Genomic DNA, 16,880 nt, shown 5'->3' with positions numbered 1-16,880 from the left:
GAGAGAACATTCGGCTGTCCCGGACTCCCACAGCTAACAAACAGTAGGACTGGGGTTTGAACACAGGTCTAAGAAGCAAAGCCTTTGTGTCTGTATCCATTCCATCCCCTTTCTGGTTCCATTTTAGGGAACTCTCACCTCAACTGAGATGGCAGAATTGCCTCTTAGCCAGTCACCTTGCATCTACTCTTGCTTCCTCTAAAATCTCTTTTCCACATTGTACCTAGAGAAATCTTTTTAAAATACAAACTTTGATCTTACACGTCTCCTCCACTTCTTTATGCACATTCACTTTGACCTTTAGTGTCTTCCTCTTGCCTTTGGGATGAAGACAGAAACCCGTTACATGCCTACAAAGTCCCTGGTCTCTCCCGCCTGATCCTGTAACCTCATCTTTGGTGCTCCCCCCTATTGTGTACCCCAGCCCTTTCCTGGAATATGGTGTGCTCTCCCCTGCTGGAGGCCCTTGACATGTACTTCCTTCTGCCTGGAAAGGTCATGTCTCCCTTCACCTACCTCATTCTTTCCCAGCTTTTATACCCAGCTCAACTGTCATTGCTTCAGAGTGACTTTGTCTTCCCAGTATACACTCTACTTGCACCATTTAGAGCATTCACTACAGTTATCATTTTACATTTCTCTGCATATTCTTTGATGAATGCTCTTTTCTCCTGCACGGTAAATATCATGAGGACAGAAACCATTGTGTCTGCAGCACTGAAGCCAGTGCATGGCATGTAGTCGGCATGCAGAGATGTCTTTGTGTTCACAGTTAAGTATGTAACAATGAGCTATGCTGTGGGGTGTTCTACTATATTTCTTCTCAGCTGTATTTCTCTAATACGGATAAAACATAATCATTTAGCTGTGTTATTTTTGAAACATCATCTTGGAAGGATTTTGTTAATGCTTTGCAAACCTTAACTATTGTTATTTAAGGAGGAGAAAACTGCTGTATGCCTGATTGGCTTGAAGCCAAGCTTGTTGCTATGATGGTCTTGCTGGCCATAGATGTGGAAGGAATGAAGAGTCAATATAGGTAAGTGTTTCTAAACTTGAAAACTTTCTTTAAAAAAGGCTAATCAGATTTATGGTACATATTCAGACTTTTAAATGATTGGTATGGAATTGATCACAGTGTATTAAAGGAAAGAACTAGAACATTGGCAGTATACTTTAAAAATGTTTAAAATTAACAATAACTTCATAGGATTAGAGGTTTAAACTAGAGAAGGTTAAAAAAAAAACTATATACACGAATCACAGGTTTTGTATAAGAATATTAGAAGAATGGGTTGTAAGGTCCTAGCATAAGATCAGGTAAAGACATTTACTGGATTTTACCCTTTTGTAAAATGTGTTATTTTTTTAAAAGGTAATAAAGATAAAACAATCTCATTTATATTTTGAGAAACGTGAGCAGATTGTCACCAGATTATAATTGTTGCAAAAGGCAGCTTCATTAGGTAGTGTATTTATTTGCATGATAATACAATTAATTTGATTAACATCAAATCTCTTTTCTAGACAGAGTTTTAGTACTAAAGTTAGTGATAACAGTTTTTCACAGATCTTTAGTTCTTTATATATTTTTTTGTTAACATGTCTCATTTCCTTGACTGGCATATATTTGTTTTGGTTTTTGGTTTTTTGAAATACGGAAGCGGGGTCTCAGCATTTTAATTTGCCAGTAAATTGGATATAGGATTTCATTCATACTGTGCCCAGAGTTGAGAACATGTGTTGCTCCCTGTGCTTTCTTCTCCAGTGAATCGCTGAACTCACTGAAAAAGCACAAACAGAAAGGTCCATCCTAATAGGTTCTAGGTGTTTGGATCATTCCTAAGAGTAACTCTGTCCAATGGAATCATTAGCTAACCAGTTCCACGACTGTAGATGGAAAACAATTTCTTTATGCTTTTGAAATGCTTGATTTGGGCATGTCTTTTAATGTCTAGTGAAAAGCGGAGGACACAGAATGTATTAAGGATATTCTTAGATCCTCTCCTGGATGCCCTTGTGAAGTTTGGTACAAATGCCTACATGCCCTTGCTGAAAACTGACAGATGCCTGCAGTTGCTGTTGAAGTTACTGCACACTTGCTTGTTGAAAGGTTCCAGTACCCAAGATGGTGAGGATCATTAGTTTCTGTTGGTGTTTTGCTGGATATATCGTTGGTACTCAGAGTGAGAGGAAATTCCTGACCTTTTAACTTCATGCATTCAACAAATATTTACTGAGTATCTCCTGGTGGTGCTGGGGATGCAGAGGCAAAGTAGCAAACCGCCCTCACCGAGCTGACATTTTAATGTTTACGTTTGTTGCTCACTGTTGATTTTAGAATGTGATTTCATTTGCTTCTGCTTTTTTTTTTTTTTCCAACGGGCTCTCACTGATTTCCAGACTATTGAAAATGATCACTATTTCATACATGTTTTAAGCCAAGATCCATTTCTAATTGCCACTGTGCTGCTGGATGTTGCAGAAAGTAACCTAAAGCATGAGAATAGCAATAATTTTATAATTATTTGTTTTTAAATATGTTCACCCCTCAGCACCTCTAAGTAGAAAATACTTCATCCAGGAAGTACAGTGGTGGTAGATGGAAGCATTGAGCACTTTCTTCGTTCCTTAAACTAAGATTTATGTAAAACAGTAGTTGAAAACCCATGGACATCAGATATGAGAATATCGATGGGTAAGCCTTGATTCCCAATCTTTCTGACCAGTTTCATTTGGAATTTCAGAAATTTTCTATTTAGAAAAGAGTATTCTAGAGAAGCATTGGTATTAGGTTAAACCTGAGGATAATACGAAAGTTTAGATTTTAATATAGGCTTGTGAAATATTAAAGCTTGTTTCCAAGTTCTGGTATTTTTGGTAATGGTAGCAGAACCGAATGCTGTACACATAACAGTAACTTTTTATAAGACTTCTAACTCCTTTAAGGGCATAAATTTGGGTTCATTTGACACGTCTTGACTGTTGAAAGCACTAGACTCAGTGCCTTCAAGTGCAGGACTGGGTTACGGGTACCTTTTGGAAAATTGTTGTGATAGTTGATACACACAAGAACGTGTGATGGTTATATGTAATTATGATGCAAAATAATTAAATAAACACCCATGAACGCACCACCATGGCATTTGTTGCTAAGAATGAATTTACCTATGACTCCCCAATCCCTGCCTTTTGCCTCCTTATTTTGACTTTTATCTGTATTACTTCCATGCACTTAAAAAATGGTTTTACCACATAAATCGATACTCCTCAGCAATATGTTGTCTCATTTTCCTGCTTTTGAGCTTTATAGAAATGTTACTTTACTGTAAGAAGTCTTCTGTAACTTTTTCACTTAGCAGGTCTCTAAGAATCATCCATGCATGTCCTTTCTTACACTTCCGCATTTTCCCCGTTGTGTTACCTTCCATTGTGTGATGACGCCACAGTTATGTGTTCTTCTATTGCTGGACACTGGATTGCATTTCGTCTACTACTATTATGTACAGTGCTGCCTTGAACGCCTGTCTACGTGTCTCTTCTAGGCCTGTGTCTCTCCAGGGCACATGCGTGCCCCTGGGGCCACAGTGACTGGTTCTTAGAGTATGTGCATATTCAGCTTTTAAGATAATGCAAAATTGTTTTTCTAAGTAGTTGTGTACACATTTTATGTTCTCATCTGCAGAATGTAAGTTCCCATTGCTCCTCATGCATCTCTCATTATACTACAAGTAAGAGCCAAAGAAATCAGTGTGTAATTTTGATAGTAGTTGACTTCCAGATAACTGGTAAACCATAATAAGCTTAATTAACTTTGTTTTTTTAATTGAAGTATAGTTGTTCACACTGTTGTGTTAATTTCTGCTGTACAGTAAAGTGATTCAGTTATACATATATTTACGTTTTGTTAATATTCTTTTCCATTATGGTTTATCATAGGATATTGAATATAGTTCTCTGTGCTATACAGTAGACCTTGTTGTTTATCCATTCTATCTATAATAGCTTACATCTGCTAATTTAGATCTATTTAACTACCTTTAAATAGATCTAAATCCTGAAAGGATTTCTTTGATGGGGGAAGAGGAAAATAGTTTTTCCATTTTATAAATGAGTAAATAATCTAGGATTAACTAATAGTACAAGGGTCAATGAACACATAATGGTAAAGTCAGAAATAACTAGGTACAGTCAGCCATCTGTATTTATGAATTCAACCAACCATGGACTGAAAATATTCAGGGGAAAGATTCCAGAAAGTTCCAAAAAGCAAAGCTTGAATTTGCCATGCTCCAGCAACTATTTGTATTTACAGCTATTTATATAGTATATACAAGGATACTTGGCTAAGCCTGGGTCTGCTGCGGAAGGGAAGACGTGTAAAATTAAAACATACTCCTGGGAAATGCAAACACATTTTCACCTACTTATGAGCAATAATGGCTAACGTGGGAAAACCCATTTTACTTAAAACTCCCCCAAAGATGTCTTAAAATGTTCAAAATAAACTAAAGCCTAATTCATAACTTTGGTTAAATGGTCTCTGCTGCTTCTGTCAGCTTAAAGCTCTAAATAAATGATGTTCCAGTGGTTATTTTTTTTAATTCAGAACAACTGTACAATGTTTATTTTAATATTTGAGGAAACGTGCTTATAGTTACACTGTAACTCTCCCTTTGTTGCATTGGATTATATGGGTCGAAGTAACTGGCCTAGTCACACTTCTTCTGTCCTAACTACTCGCTGAATGTGTCACAATACCCACATACAATATATTGGGTTGGCCAAAAACTTCGTTCGGTGTTTGCCATACCATCTTATGGAAAAACCCAAACGAACTTTTGGCCAACCCAGTATATGTGGACATAACCACATATAATATCCACGTGTAATCCTTGTTGCTGTCACTTTTTTCCTGAGTTGCTTTTGTTTTCTGGCCTTGATCTGTTGTGTCTCTTTGAACTTTTCTTCCTGAGGTAGCTTTTATTTTTTAAAAATCGTGGTAAAATATACATAGCAAAATTTACACTTTAACCATTTTTTTTTTTTCTTTAACATCTTTACTGGAGTATAATTGCTTTACGGTGTTGTGTTAGTTTCTGCTGTATAACAAAGTGAATCAGCTGTATGCATACATATATCCCCATATCCCCTCCTTCTTGCTTCTTCCTCTGACCCTCCTTATCCCACCCCCTAGGTGGTAGCAAAGCACTGAGCTGATCTCCCTGTGCTGTGCAGCTGCTTCCTACTAACTATCTGTTTTACATTTGGTAGTGTATATATGTCAGTGTTACTCTCTCACTTGGTCCCAGCTTACCCTTCCCCTGCTCCCCGTGTCCTCAAGTCCATTCTCTACATCTCCATCTTTATTCCTGTCCTGCCCCTAGGTTCATGAGAACCTTTTTTTTTTTTAGATTCCACCTATATGTGTTAGCATACAGTATTTGTTTTTCTCTTTCTGACTTACTTCACTCTGTATGACAGACTCTAGGTCCATCCACCTCACTACAAATAACTCAATTTCATTTCTTTTTATGGCTAATATTCCATTGTATATATGTGCCACATCTTCTTTACCCATTCATCTGTCGATGGACACTTAGGTTGCTTCCATGTCCTGGCTATTGTAAATAGTGCTGCAGTGAACATTGTGGTACATGACTCTTTTTGAATTATGGTTTTCTCAGGGTATATGCCCAGTAGTGGGATTGCTGGCTCATATGGTAGTTCTATTTTTAATTTTTAAGGAACCTGCATACTGTTCTCCATAGTGGCTGTATCAGTTTACATTCCCACCAACAGTGCAGAGGGTTCCCTTTTCTCCATACCCTCTCCAGCATTTATTGTTTGTAGACTTTTTGATGATGGCCATTCTGACCGGTGTGAGGTGATACCTCATTGTAGTTCTGATTTGCATTTCTCTAATGATTAGTGATGTTGAGCATCTTTTCATGTGTTTGTTGGCAATCTGTATATCTTCTTTGGAGAAATGTCTATTTAGGTCTTCTGCTCATTTTTGGATTGGGTTTGTTTTTTTGATATTCAACTGCATGAGTTGCTTGTATATTTTGGAGATTAATCCTTTGTCAGTTGCTTCATTTGAAAATATTTTCTCCCATTCTGAGGGTTGCCTTTTCATCTTGTTTATGGTTTCCTTTGCTGTGCAAAAGCTTTTAGGTTTCCTTAGGTCCCATTTGTTTATTTGTGTTTTTATTTCCATTTCTCTAGGAGGTGGGTCAAAAAGGATCTTGCTGTGATGTATGTCATAGAGCGTTCTGCCTATGTTTTCCTCTAAGAGTTTTATAGTGTCTGGCCTTACATTTAGGTCTTTAATCCATTTTGACTTTATTTTTGTGTATGGTGTTAGGAAGTGTTCTAATTTCATTCTTTTACATGTAGCTGTCCAGTTTTCCTAGCACCACTTATTGAAGAGGCTGTCTTTTCTCCATTGTATACTCTTGCCTCCTTTATCAAAGATAAGGTGACCATATGTGCATGGGTTTATCTCTGGGCTTTCTATCCTGTTCCATTGATCTATATTTCTGTTTTTGTGCCAGTACCATACTTTCTTGATTACTGTAGCTTTGTAGTATAGTCTGAAGTCTGGGAGCCTGATTCCTCCAGCTCCGTTTTTCTTTCTCAAGATTGCTTTGGCTATTCAGGGTCTTTTGTGTTTCCATACAAATTGTGCAGTTTTTTTGTTTGAGTTCTGTGAAAAGTGCCATTGGTATTTTGATAGGGATTGCACTGAATCTGTAGATTGCTTTGGATGGTTTAGTCATTTTCACAATGTTGATTCTTCCAATCCAAGAACATGGTATATCTCTCCATATGTTTATATCATCTTTAATTTTTTTCATCAGTGTCATAGTTTTCTGCATACAGGTCTTTTGTCTCCTTAGATAGGTTTATTCCTAGGTATTTTATTCTTTTTGTTGCAGTGGTAAATGGAGTGTCTGTACCAGACACGAGTAAATTATACACTTTTAATGGGTGAATTGTAAGATATGTGATTTATAGCTCAATAATTTATTGACCATATTTATGTGGATCTATTTCTGGATTCTTTTGATCTGTATTTTTATCCCTTTGCCAATACTGTACTGTTTTGGTTACTGTAGATTTACAGTAAGTCTTTAAATGGGTATTGTGATCCTTTCAAATTTATTCTTCATTGTCAAAAATATTTTTAGCTATTCTAGCTCCTTTGCCTTTCAATATAAACTTTATAATCAGCTTGTTTGCATTTACCAAAAACAAATCCTGCTGGAATTGATTGGAATTGCATTAAATCTACAGATCAATTTTTTTAGAATTGCTTTCTTTATTATATTGAGACTTTTAATTCATGAATATGGTATGTCTCTTGATTTATTTAGGCTGTCTTTTATTTCTTTCATCAGAGTTTTTTAGCTTTCAGCATATAGATCCTATGCAGGTTTTGTTAGATTTATATCTTTTGGAGGAAGATTATTGTAAATGATATATTTAAAAATTTTTTGGTTTTCAATTGTGCATTGTTAGTATACAGAAATGTGATTGATTTTTGTGTGTTGACCTTGTATCCTGTAACCTTGCTGAAGCACTTACTAGTTGTAGCAGTTTTTTTAATAGGTCCTTGGGATTTTTTGGTAGACAGTGATGTCATTTATGAATGAGGACAGTTCTCTTTCCAGAGTTGTCCATAGTGTTCCCTTATCCTTTAAATGCCTGCAGGATCTGGGGTCTGAAGTAATTCCTTTTTAACTCCTGATAGTGGTAGTGGTAGTGCTCTCTCTCTGTCTCTCTAAGACTGGCTAGTGGTTTATCAATTCTATTGACCTTTTCAAAGAACCAACTTTTGGTTTCATTGAATTTTCTCTGTTGATTTTTCTCTTTTCAATTTCATTGATTTCTGGGTTTTTATGTTTACGTCTTTGTGCTTGCTTTTGGTTTATTTTGCCTTTTTATTGACATTTAGGTGGAAGCTTAGATGATTGACTTTAGATCTTTCTTCTTTTTTAAAATGACATCTAATGCTATGAATTTTCTTAAGTTTTGTTGTTAACTGCATCCCACAAATTTTGGTATGTTGTATTTTCAGTTAAGAATATTTTCTGGTTTTTTTTTTTTGAGACTTTCTCTTTTACCCGTGAATTATTTGGAAATGTATTTAGAGATTTTCCTGTTGTCTTTCTGTTATTGCTTTTTAATTTAATTCTGTTCTAGTCAAAAGGGCATAGTTTGTACAATGTCAACTTTTTAAAAATTGTTAAGGTTTATTTAATGATCTAGGTATGGTTTATTTTGGTGACTATTCCACGTACACTTGAAAAGAGTATGTGTTCTGCTGTTGTTGGGGGGAGTGTTCTATAAATGTCAATTGTATTCAAGAGCTTCATGGTGTTTTTCAGTTTTGTATTCTTGCTGATTTTAGGACTGTTGAACCCAACTATAATTATGGACTTATCTCTTACTCTAGGGATTATGATGCACATACTTTTTACAGTCAGCTTAGAATTAATATTTTACCACTTAAAATTAACATAGAAATGTTACTACCTTATAGGTCCCTTAACCTCCTCTCCCCCATTTATTACAGATATCTTACATTTACTCTTGTTGAAAATCCTACTGGACAATGTTATGTTTTGTTTTGTTTTGTTTTTTTTCAATGTTATGTTTTTTGCTGTCAACCATCAGACACATTTTAAAGACTCAAGAGATTGGTCTGTTGTATTTACTAAGATATTTGCAGTTTCTTTTGCTCTTTCATCCCTGACGTTCCATGTTCTCCTGTGGCATTGTATACCGTTTGTTCGAAAAATGTCTTTTAATATTTCTTTTGTAGCAAGTTTCTTGGCAATGAATTCTCATAGTTTCCCTTCATCTGAGAATGTCTTTATTTTGCCTTCTGAATAATATTTTTGTTGGATATAAAATTCTGGTTTGATAGGTCTTTTCTTTCAGCAATTTAAAAGTGTTCCATTTGCTTCTGGCCTCCATGGTTTCTCAATAGAACTCTGTAGTCACTCACCTTGTTTTTCCCCCAGGTAATAAATTGTTTCTCTGTGCTTTCAAGGTTGTTTCTTTGTTTTCGGTTGTCAGCAGTTTGGCTATACCGTGTCAGATTGCATATTTTATTGATTTGTTTTCAAGTTCACTGATTCTTTTCTCTTGCATCTCCTTTCTATTAATCCCATCCAGTGAGTTTTAAAATTTTCAGTTATTGTACTTTCAGTGATAAAATCTCTGTTTGGTTTTTGTGTATATCTTCTATTTCTTTCCTGAGACTTTCTGGTTTTCCATTTGTTTCAAGAGTATGTGTTGATTGATTGTTGAAGCATTTTTTAATAGCTGCTTTAAAGTCTTGGTCAGGTTATTCTAATATCACCATCATCTTGGTGTTTTCATTTGTAGATTCTTTTCCCATGTGAGATAGGGAATAGCTCACGCTTCATATACCCAGTTATTTTCGATTGTATCCTAGATATTTTGAATATTGTGTTGTGAGACCCTGGATCTTGGTGGACAATGTTGATATTTTTGTGTAGCAGACAGTCAGCCTGGCTTGGTTTAGGCCTCAATTCCTGATGTTCCAGCTTTTGTGGGTGCTGGATCCACTGTCAGTTTTGTTTCCATGTCCTTTGCAGTGCTATCTTGACCTGTGCCCCATGTGTTCCATCTGGTGGTCAGGCTGGGACCTGTGCAGTTGTCTGTTAGTTCCGTTCTGAAAGTCTTTGACGTGCTGAATAGTATCACATCCAGGCCTAGCAGCTCAGGGGTGAGCCCAGCACTTCATAAGCCACTTGCTGGGGCCATTTTCCTTAGCGCCTCCCTCTCTGGAATCTCATAAGTACTCACCGTCCGGTTCTCTGAGATTCTCCTTTTTCATTCCCTGACCAGAAGGTGGGCTTCCAGTCTGCTGCCCACTTTCTTGACCGCTTCTCCATCTGGGTCCAGTCTGTAGGAGGACAGGAGCAAACTCACTGCTGTTCAGGGTTACTTCTTTCTGAATCCATCTGCTGCTTTTTGCCTTTCAGAGTCTTCAAATGGCTGTTTCGAATATTCCGTCCAGGTTTTGTAGCTGAATTCAGTGAGAGAGGGCAGTGTGTCTTTGTTGCATCGTATCCAGAACTAAAACGCCTAAGTGATTTTTAAGATTAATTGTAGATATCCCCATGGTATTAATGACTATTATATCGTTAGAATTCATTTTTGGTAAGTGATTCATGTATACGCTTAACATAGGTGAGCTTTTACTAGACTGTCGGGTGTACTTTGTACCAAATAAACTTTTTTCTATCATTTTAGTTGTGCCTACAGATGAGGTGTGTACTCTTCTTCAGAACTTTGTCATGTCTACCACAGAGAGCATTTCGGAATTTATTCTCAGAAGACTTACTATGAAGGAACTAAGTAGTGTAAGTATGTATTGGAGTAACTTTTCAGTCTTTTCATCAATATTTTGAGTGATTACTGACTGGCAGGCACTGTATTAAGTTGAAAATTAACGTGATAGTTTCTCAAAAAGCGGCCTTTGGGAGCAGAAAAAAATATAAGCTTTGGAGTCTCCTAGTTCCAGTTCAGTCTGTATAACTGACCTCGGGAAAGTTGTAGCTTTTCTGAGCCTCAGTTTCCTCATCTGCAAAGTGGAGATAATACATCTGCTTATTAGGGCTTAGAGAATGTCACATGGTAAAACACATTTGAAGTACTTAGCATATTGAATGCATATTTGGTCCCAGTATCCGGAGATTCTGACTTGGCAGATTTGGGTATCAGGTATCAATACACACATATTTTTTAAGCTCTGTACGTGATCCTGAAATGCAATTAGAGCTGGGAACAATTGATCTGAGGTAAAGAAGGTGCTCTGTGAATGTAGCTGTCTTCTCTGTCTCTACTGTCCACACACTTTGTTCTTTCTAGGACATCTGAAAGAAACAAAGTTTTCTCCCTTTCTTCAAGAATATTTTGAAAATATCAATTTTATAGAAATGCCTATTATTAATTTTGGGGGTGTTTGAAATCTCTAGGGACAAATGTTGAAGCAATAACAATCATTAGATTGTCAATAGAGTGAGAAAACATACTTATTTTAACAACTTTTATTAGAATATCCAATTAAGGACATTTGTTTGATAGCTGATAAGCAAATGTGAAAATATAAAAAGACAAGTTTTATACCGAAAGACTTGAGTTATTGTGATAAGAAGGCAAAGAAAAAATCCTCTGGAGGGGGGAGTGTTTCTCTTTTGCATTTCTCGTAAACAATTGTTAATAGTAGTTTTGCTACACCTACATTTCCAAGAAGGCATTTAATTAAGACGTAACTTTTCTTGTTTTGTTCCAATATCGCTTTATTGTTATCAGTATTACTTTCCCATTTTATTGTGGACGTTTTCAGACATACACAAAAGAAGTACAGTGAACCCATTACCTATTATATAACATAAATGTTTTCGTTTGTTTGGAATTTGAAGCTAAAATTTGCTTTAAAAAGGGAAAGGTTGGGGCTTCCCTGGTGGCGCAGTGGTTGAGAATCTGCCTGCCAATGCAGGGCACACGGGTTCGAGCCCTGGTCTGGGAAGATCCCACATGCCGCGGAGCGGCTGGGCCCGTGAGCCACAATTGCTGAGCCTGCGCGTCTGGAGCCTGTGCTCCGCAACAGGAGAGGCCGCGATGATGAGAGGCCTGCGCGCCGCGATGAAGAGTGGCCCCCGCTTGCCACAACTAGAGAAAGCCCTCACACAGAAACGAAGACCCAACACAGCCATAAATAAATAAATAAATAAAAATTAAACTTTAAAAAAAAAAAAAAAAAAAAAAAAAGGGAAAGGTTAATGTGATTTTATCCTTCAGATGGAAAGATTTTAAAAAGTAAACTCATTATATAATAGTTTAAAATTATTTTGAAAAATCCACTCTTTAATACATTAGGTATTAGAATTCCCAATTAAGCACATTTGTTTGGTAGCTTATTAGAGTTTAATAAAAATCTCTTCCCGCATTTTCCTTCCCCTCAGCAGCGTGATGGTCAGTATCTAACAACTGGCTCTTGGGGGAAAAGCCCTGATTTGTAGTGTTTATCAGTTTCCGTGGTTGATTTCAAGCTACCCGCACGGGGCCGTGAATCAGGGAGAGCTGAACCGTCCCCCTCACTTCACAGAGGAAACAGCAGCCTCGGCCGGCGTCACCCCCGCTTCAGACTGCCCTGTGTCGGCCTCACCCACCCCTGAATCCATCCTCCCCGCCTTCCCTCCCTTACAGGAGAGGAAGGCGGTCTGGATCTCATCCTCTCCCATTTGCTCAGCGGCTTTACCCTGTTGATCAGCCTCTCTCTTTCTTGTATTTCTCACCTCTCCTTTCCTCCTGGATTCTCTCCGTGAGCGTTGAAACAGCTTTAAGGGTCCCTCATCTAACAAGAACCCGCTCAATTCCGCGTTCCTTCTGGTACCCTGTTTCCTTCCCTTTGTGAGCTGGTCTGTAAACATACCCCTCAGCTCCTCTGAGTAGAAGTGGCTCCTTTGTCCTGCACCTGGCGATGCTTTTCAGACCGTGTTTTTCTTGATCCCCTCTGCCCCAGTGGACACTGTTGACGCCTCCACCTTGAAACGCTGGCGTTTATGACATCATCTTCCTGTTGTTTCCCATCCCTCCGGCCGTTACTCCCATGAATGTCCATTCTTTGCTGCGTAGCCTTGGAAGTCAGCGTTTTTCAGGTTGGCCCGGGCCCCTCCTTTTCTCATTCTCTCCTGTCTAGGGGACCTCATCGGCATCCCCAGCTTTAGTTATGCCAGGGCCCCTCACACTCGTTTCTGCCTCAGACTGACCTTCTGAGGTGAGCACCCATTCAGCCAGTTGCCGTTTGACAACTCCGGTTGAATTTCCCCCATATACGCTATTTAAAACTGAACTCCGTATCGTTCCTGCAGGAGGTTATCCGCCTTCCCCCGCCCCAGGTTCCCTTCTCGGTGGATGTACATGATCCAGCCGGTTTCTTCAAGCCTAAAACTTGGGAATCCTGGCAGCTTTATCCCTCACTCTCACCCCCTGTGTTCAGTCTTGGCACCAAGCACTGGCATTGTTCCCTTCTCTCTGCATTGTATCCTAGCGCTCGGCAAAGCGCCTGGCATCTAAGCGTTGCTCAGTAAAAACTGATAAACTGAATGAATTCTGTGCTTCCTGTGTGCCACGGAAGCCTGAGGGTAGAGTGATTGGCACAGCGATAATAAGCAGGGGTACCACTCAGGGCCAGTCCCTTCAGAATGCTTTCTCTCACTTGATTCTTTCAACAAAAACCCAGTGATGGAGAGATACTACCCTCCCCATTTTACAGGTAAGGAATCTGAGGCCCAAAGAGGTTAGGTCACTTGCAGTAGGTCACAGAGCTGGTGATGATAGAGCTGGACCGAACCCAGTCTGCCTGTGTCTATGAGTCGAGAAGCCCTGCCTTTAATTCTGTCCCCTTCCCTGCCCCCCATCCCGCTTACTAGCTCTGATGTGCTGGGTAAGTTGTTTAACCTCTCTGAACTTAGTCTTAGGAAAGTGGAACAGTGACCATTCCTTGTGAGAATGGAGTATTACAACTGCCTGAAGCAAAGGAAGTGGCAGTGGCAGTTGCTACACTTGTTATTGTGATTATTTATGATGTGTTAGCCTGGGATGCAAGAATTGGTGGGACATAGTTTCTGCCTTCCAGGGTCTCATAATCAAGGTGGGGAGCCAGCTGAGTAAGTCGTGCTGAATGCAGAGTCACCGTCTAAGCACAGAGGAGGACGTGCTTAGCTCTGCCTGGGGAGTTGATGGAAGGCTTCTTGGAAGAGATGACTTCTCCTCTCATCAATGTCGTCTCTCAGTACTTTTAGATAAACTAATTTATTTCCTGCGTAAACTCTCATAGCTTTGTGAAAATCATGAACCTTGCTTGTTAAGTGTTTTATTGTTTCTCTTAGGTTTCAGATCTGGATCGTTGCCATTTGTACCTGATGGTATTAACTGAACTTATAAATCTCCACTTGAAGGTTGGGTGGAAAAGAGGCAACCCTATTTGGAGAGTTATTTCTCCTTTGAAAAACGCATCCATTCGGCATCTTCAAGAGATGGACCGTGGACAGGTAATCCTCTTTGCTTCAAGGCTTGTAATTATGTTGAGTAAGGCATACGCAGAATACATATTGGACTATTAGACAAGCATCTGCTGAAATTTAATTTTGAAAATAATATCACTTGTTCATAATATTTGATGAAGATTGGGACTTATCATAATATTAGGTACATAACAAAGGTGTGGTGACTGCAATCGTAAAATCATTTAGATACAGATAGTGGATTTTCACTAGGTCTTTCGCCTGGGTACCAGTAAGGGACATGTTAATGTGTCCAGATTCACCAGTCCCGTGTCCAGAGCCTCCGTGCTTGGATTTCTACCTCATGTTCTAGCCCAGGTGTTCACAGCGTCTCCCCTTCCTTTCCACAGAGCCCCCTATGCTGCAGTCACGCTAGACCACCATAGGGAGCTTCACAGATCACAAGCACGTGCCATATCCTGCCTCATCTGGGCTTCCATTGTGTCTGGTCCTTCCACTGAGAGCGCCCTCCCCTCAACATAACGCTTGTCAGTATCTGGTGCATCCTTTTCGTGCCAGCTCAAGTTACATTTTCTCTTAAATGAAATTTGATCAGTGTCTCATTCTTTTCTTCACTTATCTGTTGCTCTTTATGCCCCCATCTTTGTGTTTTTTTTCCATCTTACTTGTTTTTGGAATAATTTATGTGTATATGTCTTCTCCACTAGATTTTAGGACCTAGAGGCATTTCTGAAACATGATATAATAAGGCATAGTGGTTATGAGCACAGGCTTTGGAGTTAGACTTCCTGGTTGTGAATCCTGGCTTTATCTTTGCTAGCTGTGTGACCTTGGGGAACTTACTTAACCTCTCTGTGCTTCATTTACTGCACCTGCGAAATAAGGGTTATAAGGCTGATGTGAGAATTAAAGCAAGCTCATGCATGGTAAACCTTTAGAACAGTACCCGGCACATAGAAAGTCCTCAGTAAATGTTAGCTGTTTTCACTTAACACACATGGTAAGGGTTTTAAAAATTTGAGCTGAATCATAGTCTAGTCTGGGCTGCTAATTAAAATAGCTACTTGATTGCTTTAATAATCTAATTTTTAAAGTAGTTTTCAAGAACTGTATTAAAAGAAAATTATAAGGAGGACTGATTAATATTTCAGCATCCTGTCTACTGCATATTAGTGTATTAGTGTTACAAAAGGACATTGTGAGTTTTGAATGTAGACCAGAATTGTGAACCATACCACAGGGATTTTTAAAGATTGGCTTACTTTCTTTACTAATTCACTTAATTACTTTAAGGTTAATAGGGACCGTATTGGCTCAAAAGTAGCCCTAAATTTTATTTCCTATATTGGCAGTGTTGCTAAGTAAAATTTATCTGCAGAGATCCTTGATTTTCTGTGGTGGTGGTGAGGGAAGGTATGAAATAAGTAGTAGAAGGTTCCTTTCTGTAGAGATGTCACCGGTGGGCGGTATTTGGGAGAACTGCTTTGGTCTCTCAGGGAAGTATTTTCCCTATCTAGGTTCTTACCTGCTCTCCTGGCTTCTTGGTTGAGATTACTGACTTTCTCTCTCAAATCCAGGCTGTCTTGGTTTCCTCCTTTCTGTTCCTGCCTGTAGAGTTCCAAGTGCTTTACGTGAAATAACCGATTTATTTAATCTTCACAATAATCCTGTGAAGTAGATTCTGTTACTGTCCCCATCTCACAGATGAGTAAACCAAGGTGTAGTGTGTCCACAGTCAGCTGGTGGTAAGTGCAGAGCCAGGGTCCAGACCTAGGCCATGTGGTTCGAGTCCAGCTCTTAACTGCCGTGCTGTGTCACCAAAAGCAGCGTACAGCTGACTGAAGGGGTTGTTTGTATATACGCCAGGAGTCTTTTTTTTTTTTTTTTTTTTTAAGTCTACTTTAGCCAAACAGTTGAAATAAGACTCACCCATAGGAACGTTGTATCCACGTTGTCTTTTAGTCTGAATTGCTGAATTTTTATTGCCACTTTGTTTGTTTGCCACCAGTCTGTACAGAAATGGTAAACTGAGTGACGTATATTGGATTTCCTTTTATTTCCTCTGATATTCAGTAGCAGGCACGAAGAGGGAAAGGAGGGCATGAGATTCCCATAGACTGGGAGCTCAGGTCCTTATTGGTTAGGATTTGCTTATGTTCAGTAAAAGATTGTCCCATTTCCTCCCCAGGAACCGACGCTGGGTAGACAGATTCAGAGAGTTGTTAGTATGGCTGCCTTGGCCACGGTGTGTGAGGCCACTGACCAGAAGCCAGAGCTACAGCTGGACTCTCAGGATGCGGGAGCCACGGAAAGGTTCCTCTCCTCCCTCCAGCTCAATCAGACGCTGCAGAAGCCCCACACAGAGGAGGACGGCAGGTGTGTTCACCCCTTGGAGAGCAGCATATACATGAAAGGCATCTTTTTTGCTAATGTTTAAAAATCCATTTTTGTTTGAGTCATTGAGATAATTAGTGATCGCTCAACCTTACGTGAAGGGTTACGGAAGCTTCAAGATGAGGCTTCATTCAGGATGATAACATATTATCAAATTATTCATCCCTATTACTGGAAACCCATTAACTTTTCTGCATTTAGTTTTCAGCGAATCATTTAAAGTGAGTGCAAGTACCTACCTTCAGTGTAGTTAGGAAATTGAGGTGTATGCGGTTTCCTTGTTTTTTGGTAGACAGGATATTTAATAATGACTGTTTAATTTCTCCCCTTGTAAGGATAGTGTACTACTACCTGCAAAAGAAATTGAGACAGACTTAAAGAAGGATGGGATAGTGACTTTATTTTTTGTCTCAG

General features: G+C 38.9%; 1 protein-coding gene across 5 annotated transcripts in view; it reads left to right on the top strand.

The window, feature by feature from the left end:
• The window catches only part of TARBP1 (TAR (HIV-1) RNA binding protein 1), a 63,541-nt gene that overhangs the window by 24,724 nt on the left and 21,937 nt on the right, over nucleotides 1-16,880 (top strand). For all 5 annotated transcript variants that reach the window (XR_009497902.1, XR_009497903.1, XM_059899499.1 and 2 more), the window contains exons 11-15: nucleotides 940-1,039; nucleotides 1,959-2,131; nucleotides 10,294-10,403; nucleotides 13,938-14,099; nucleotides 16,261-16,448. Coding sequence is in view for 3 of the 5 variants with exons in the window: in XM_059899499.1 (XP_059755482.1) it covers nucleotides 940-1,039; nucleotides 1,959-2,131; nucleotides 10,294-10,403; nucleotides 13,938-14,099; nucleotides 16,261-16,448 (733 nt within the window). In the remaining 2 variants the exon portion in view is untranslated. The remainder of the gene's footprint in view (nucleotides 1-939; nucleotides 1,040-1,958; nucleotides 2,132-10,293; nucleotides 10,404-13,937; nucleotides 14,100-16,260; nucleotides 16,449-16,880) is intronic.

The sequence above is a fragment of the Balaenoptera ricei genome, chromosome 16 (assembly GCF_028023285.1).
Source record: "Balaenoptera ricei isolate mBalRic1 chromosome 16, mBalRic1.hap2, whole genome shotgun sequence".
Classification (NCBI taxonomy): Eukaryota; Metazoa; Chordata; class Mammalia; order Artiodactyla; family Balaenopteridae; genus Balaenoptera; species Balaenoptera ricei.
This window is presented reverse-complemented; position numbering and strand designations above follow the sequence as displayed.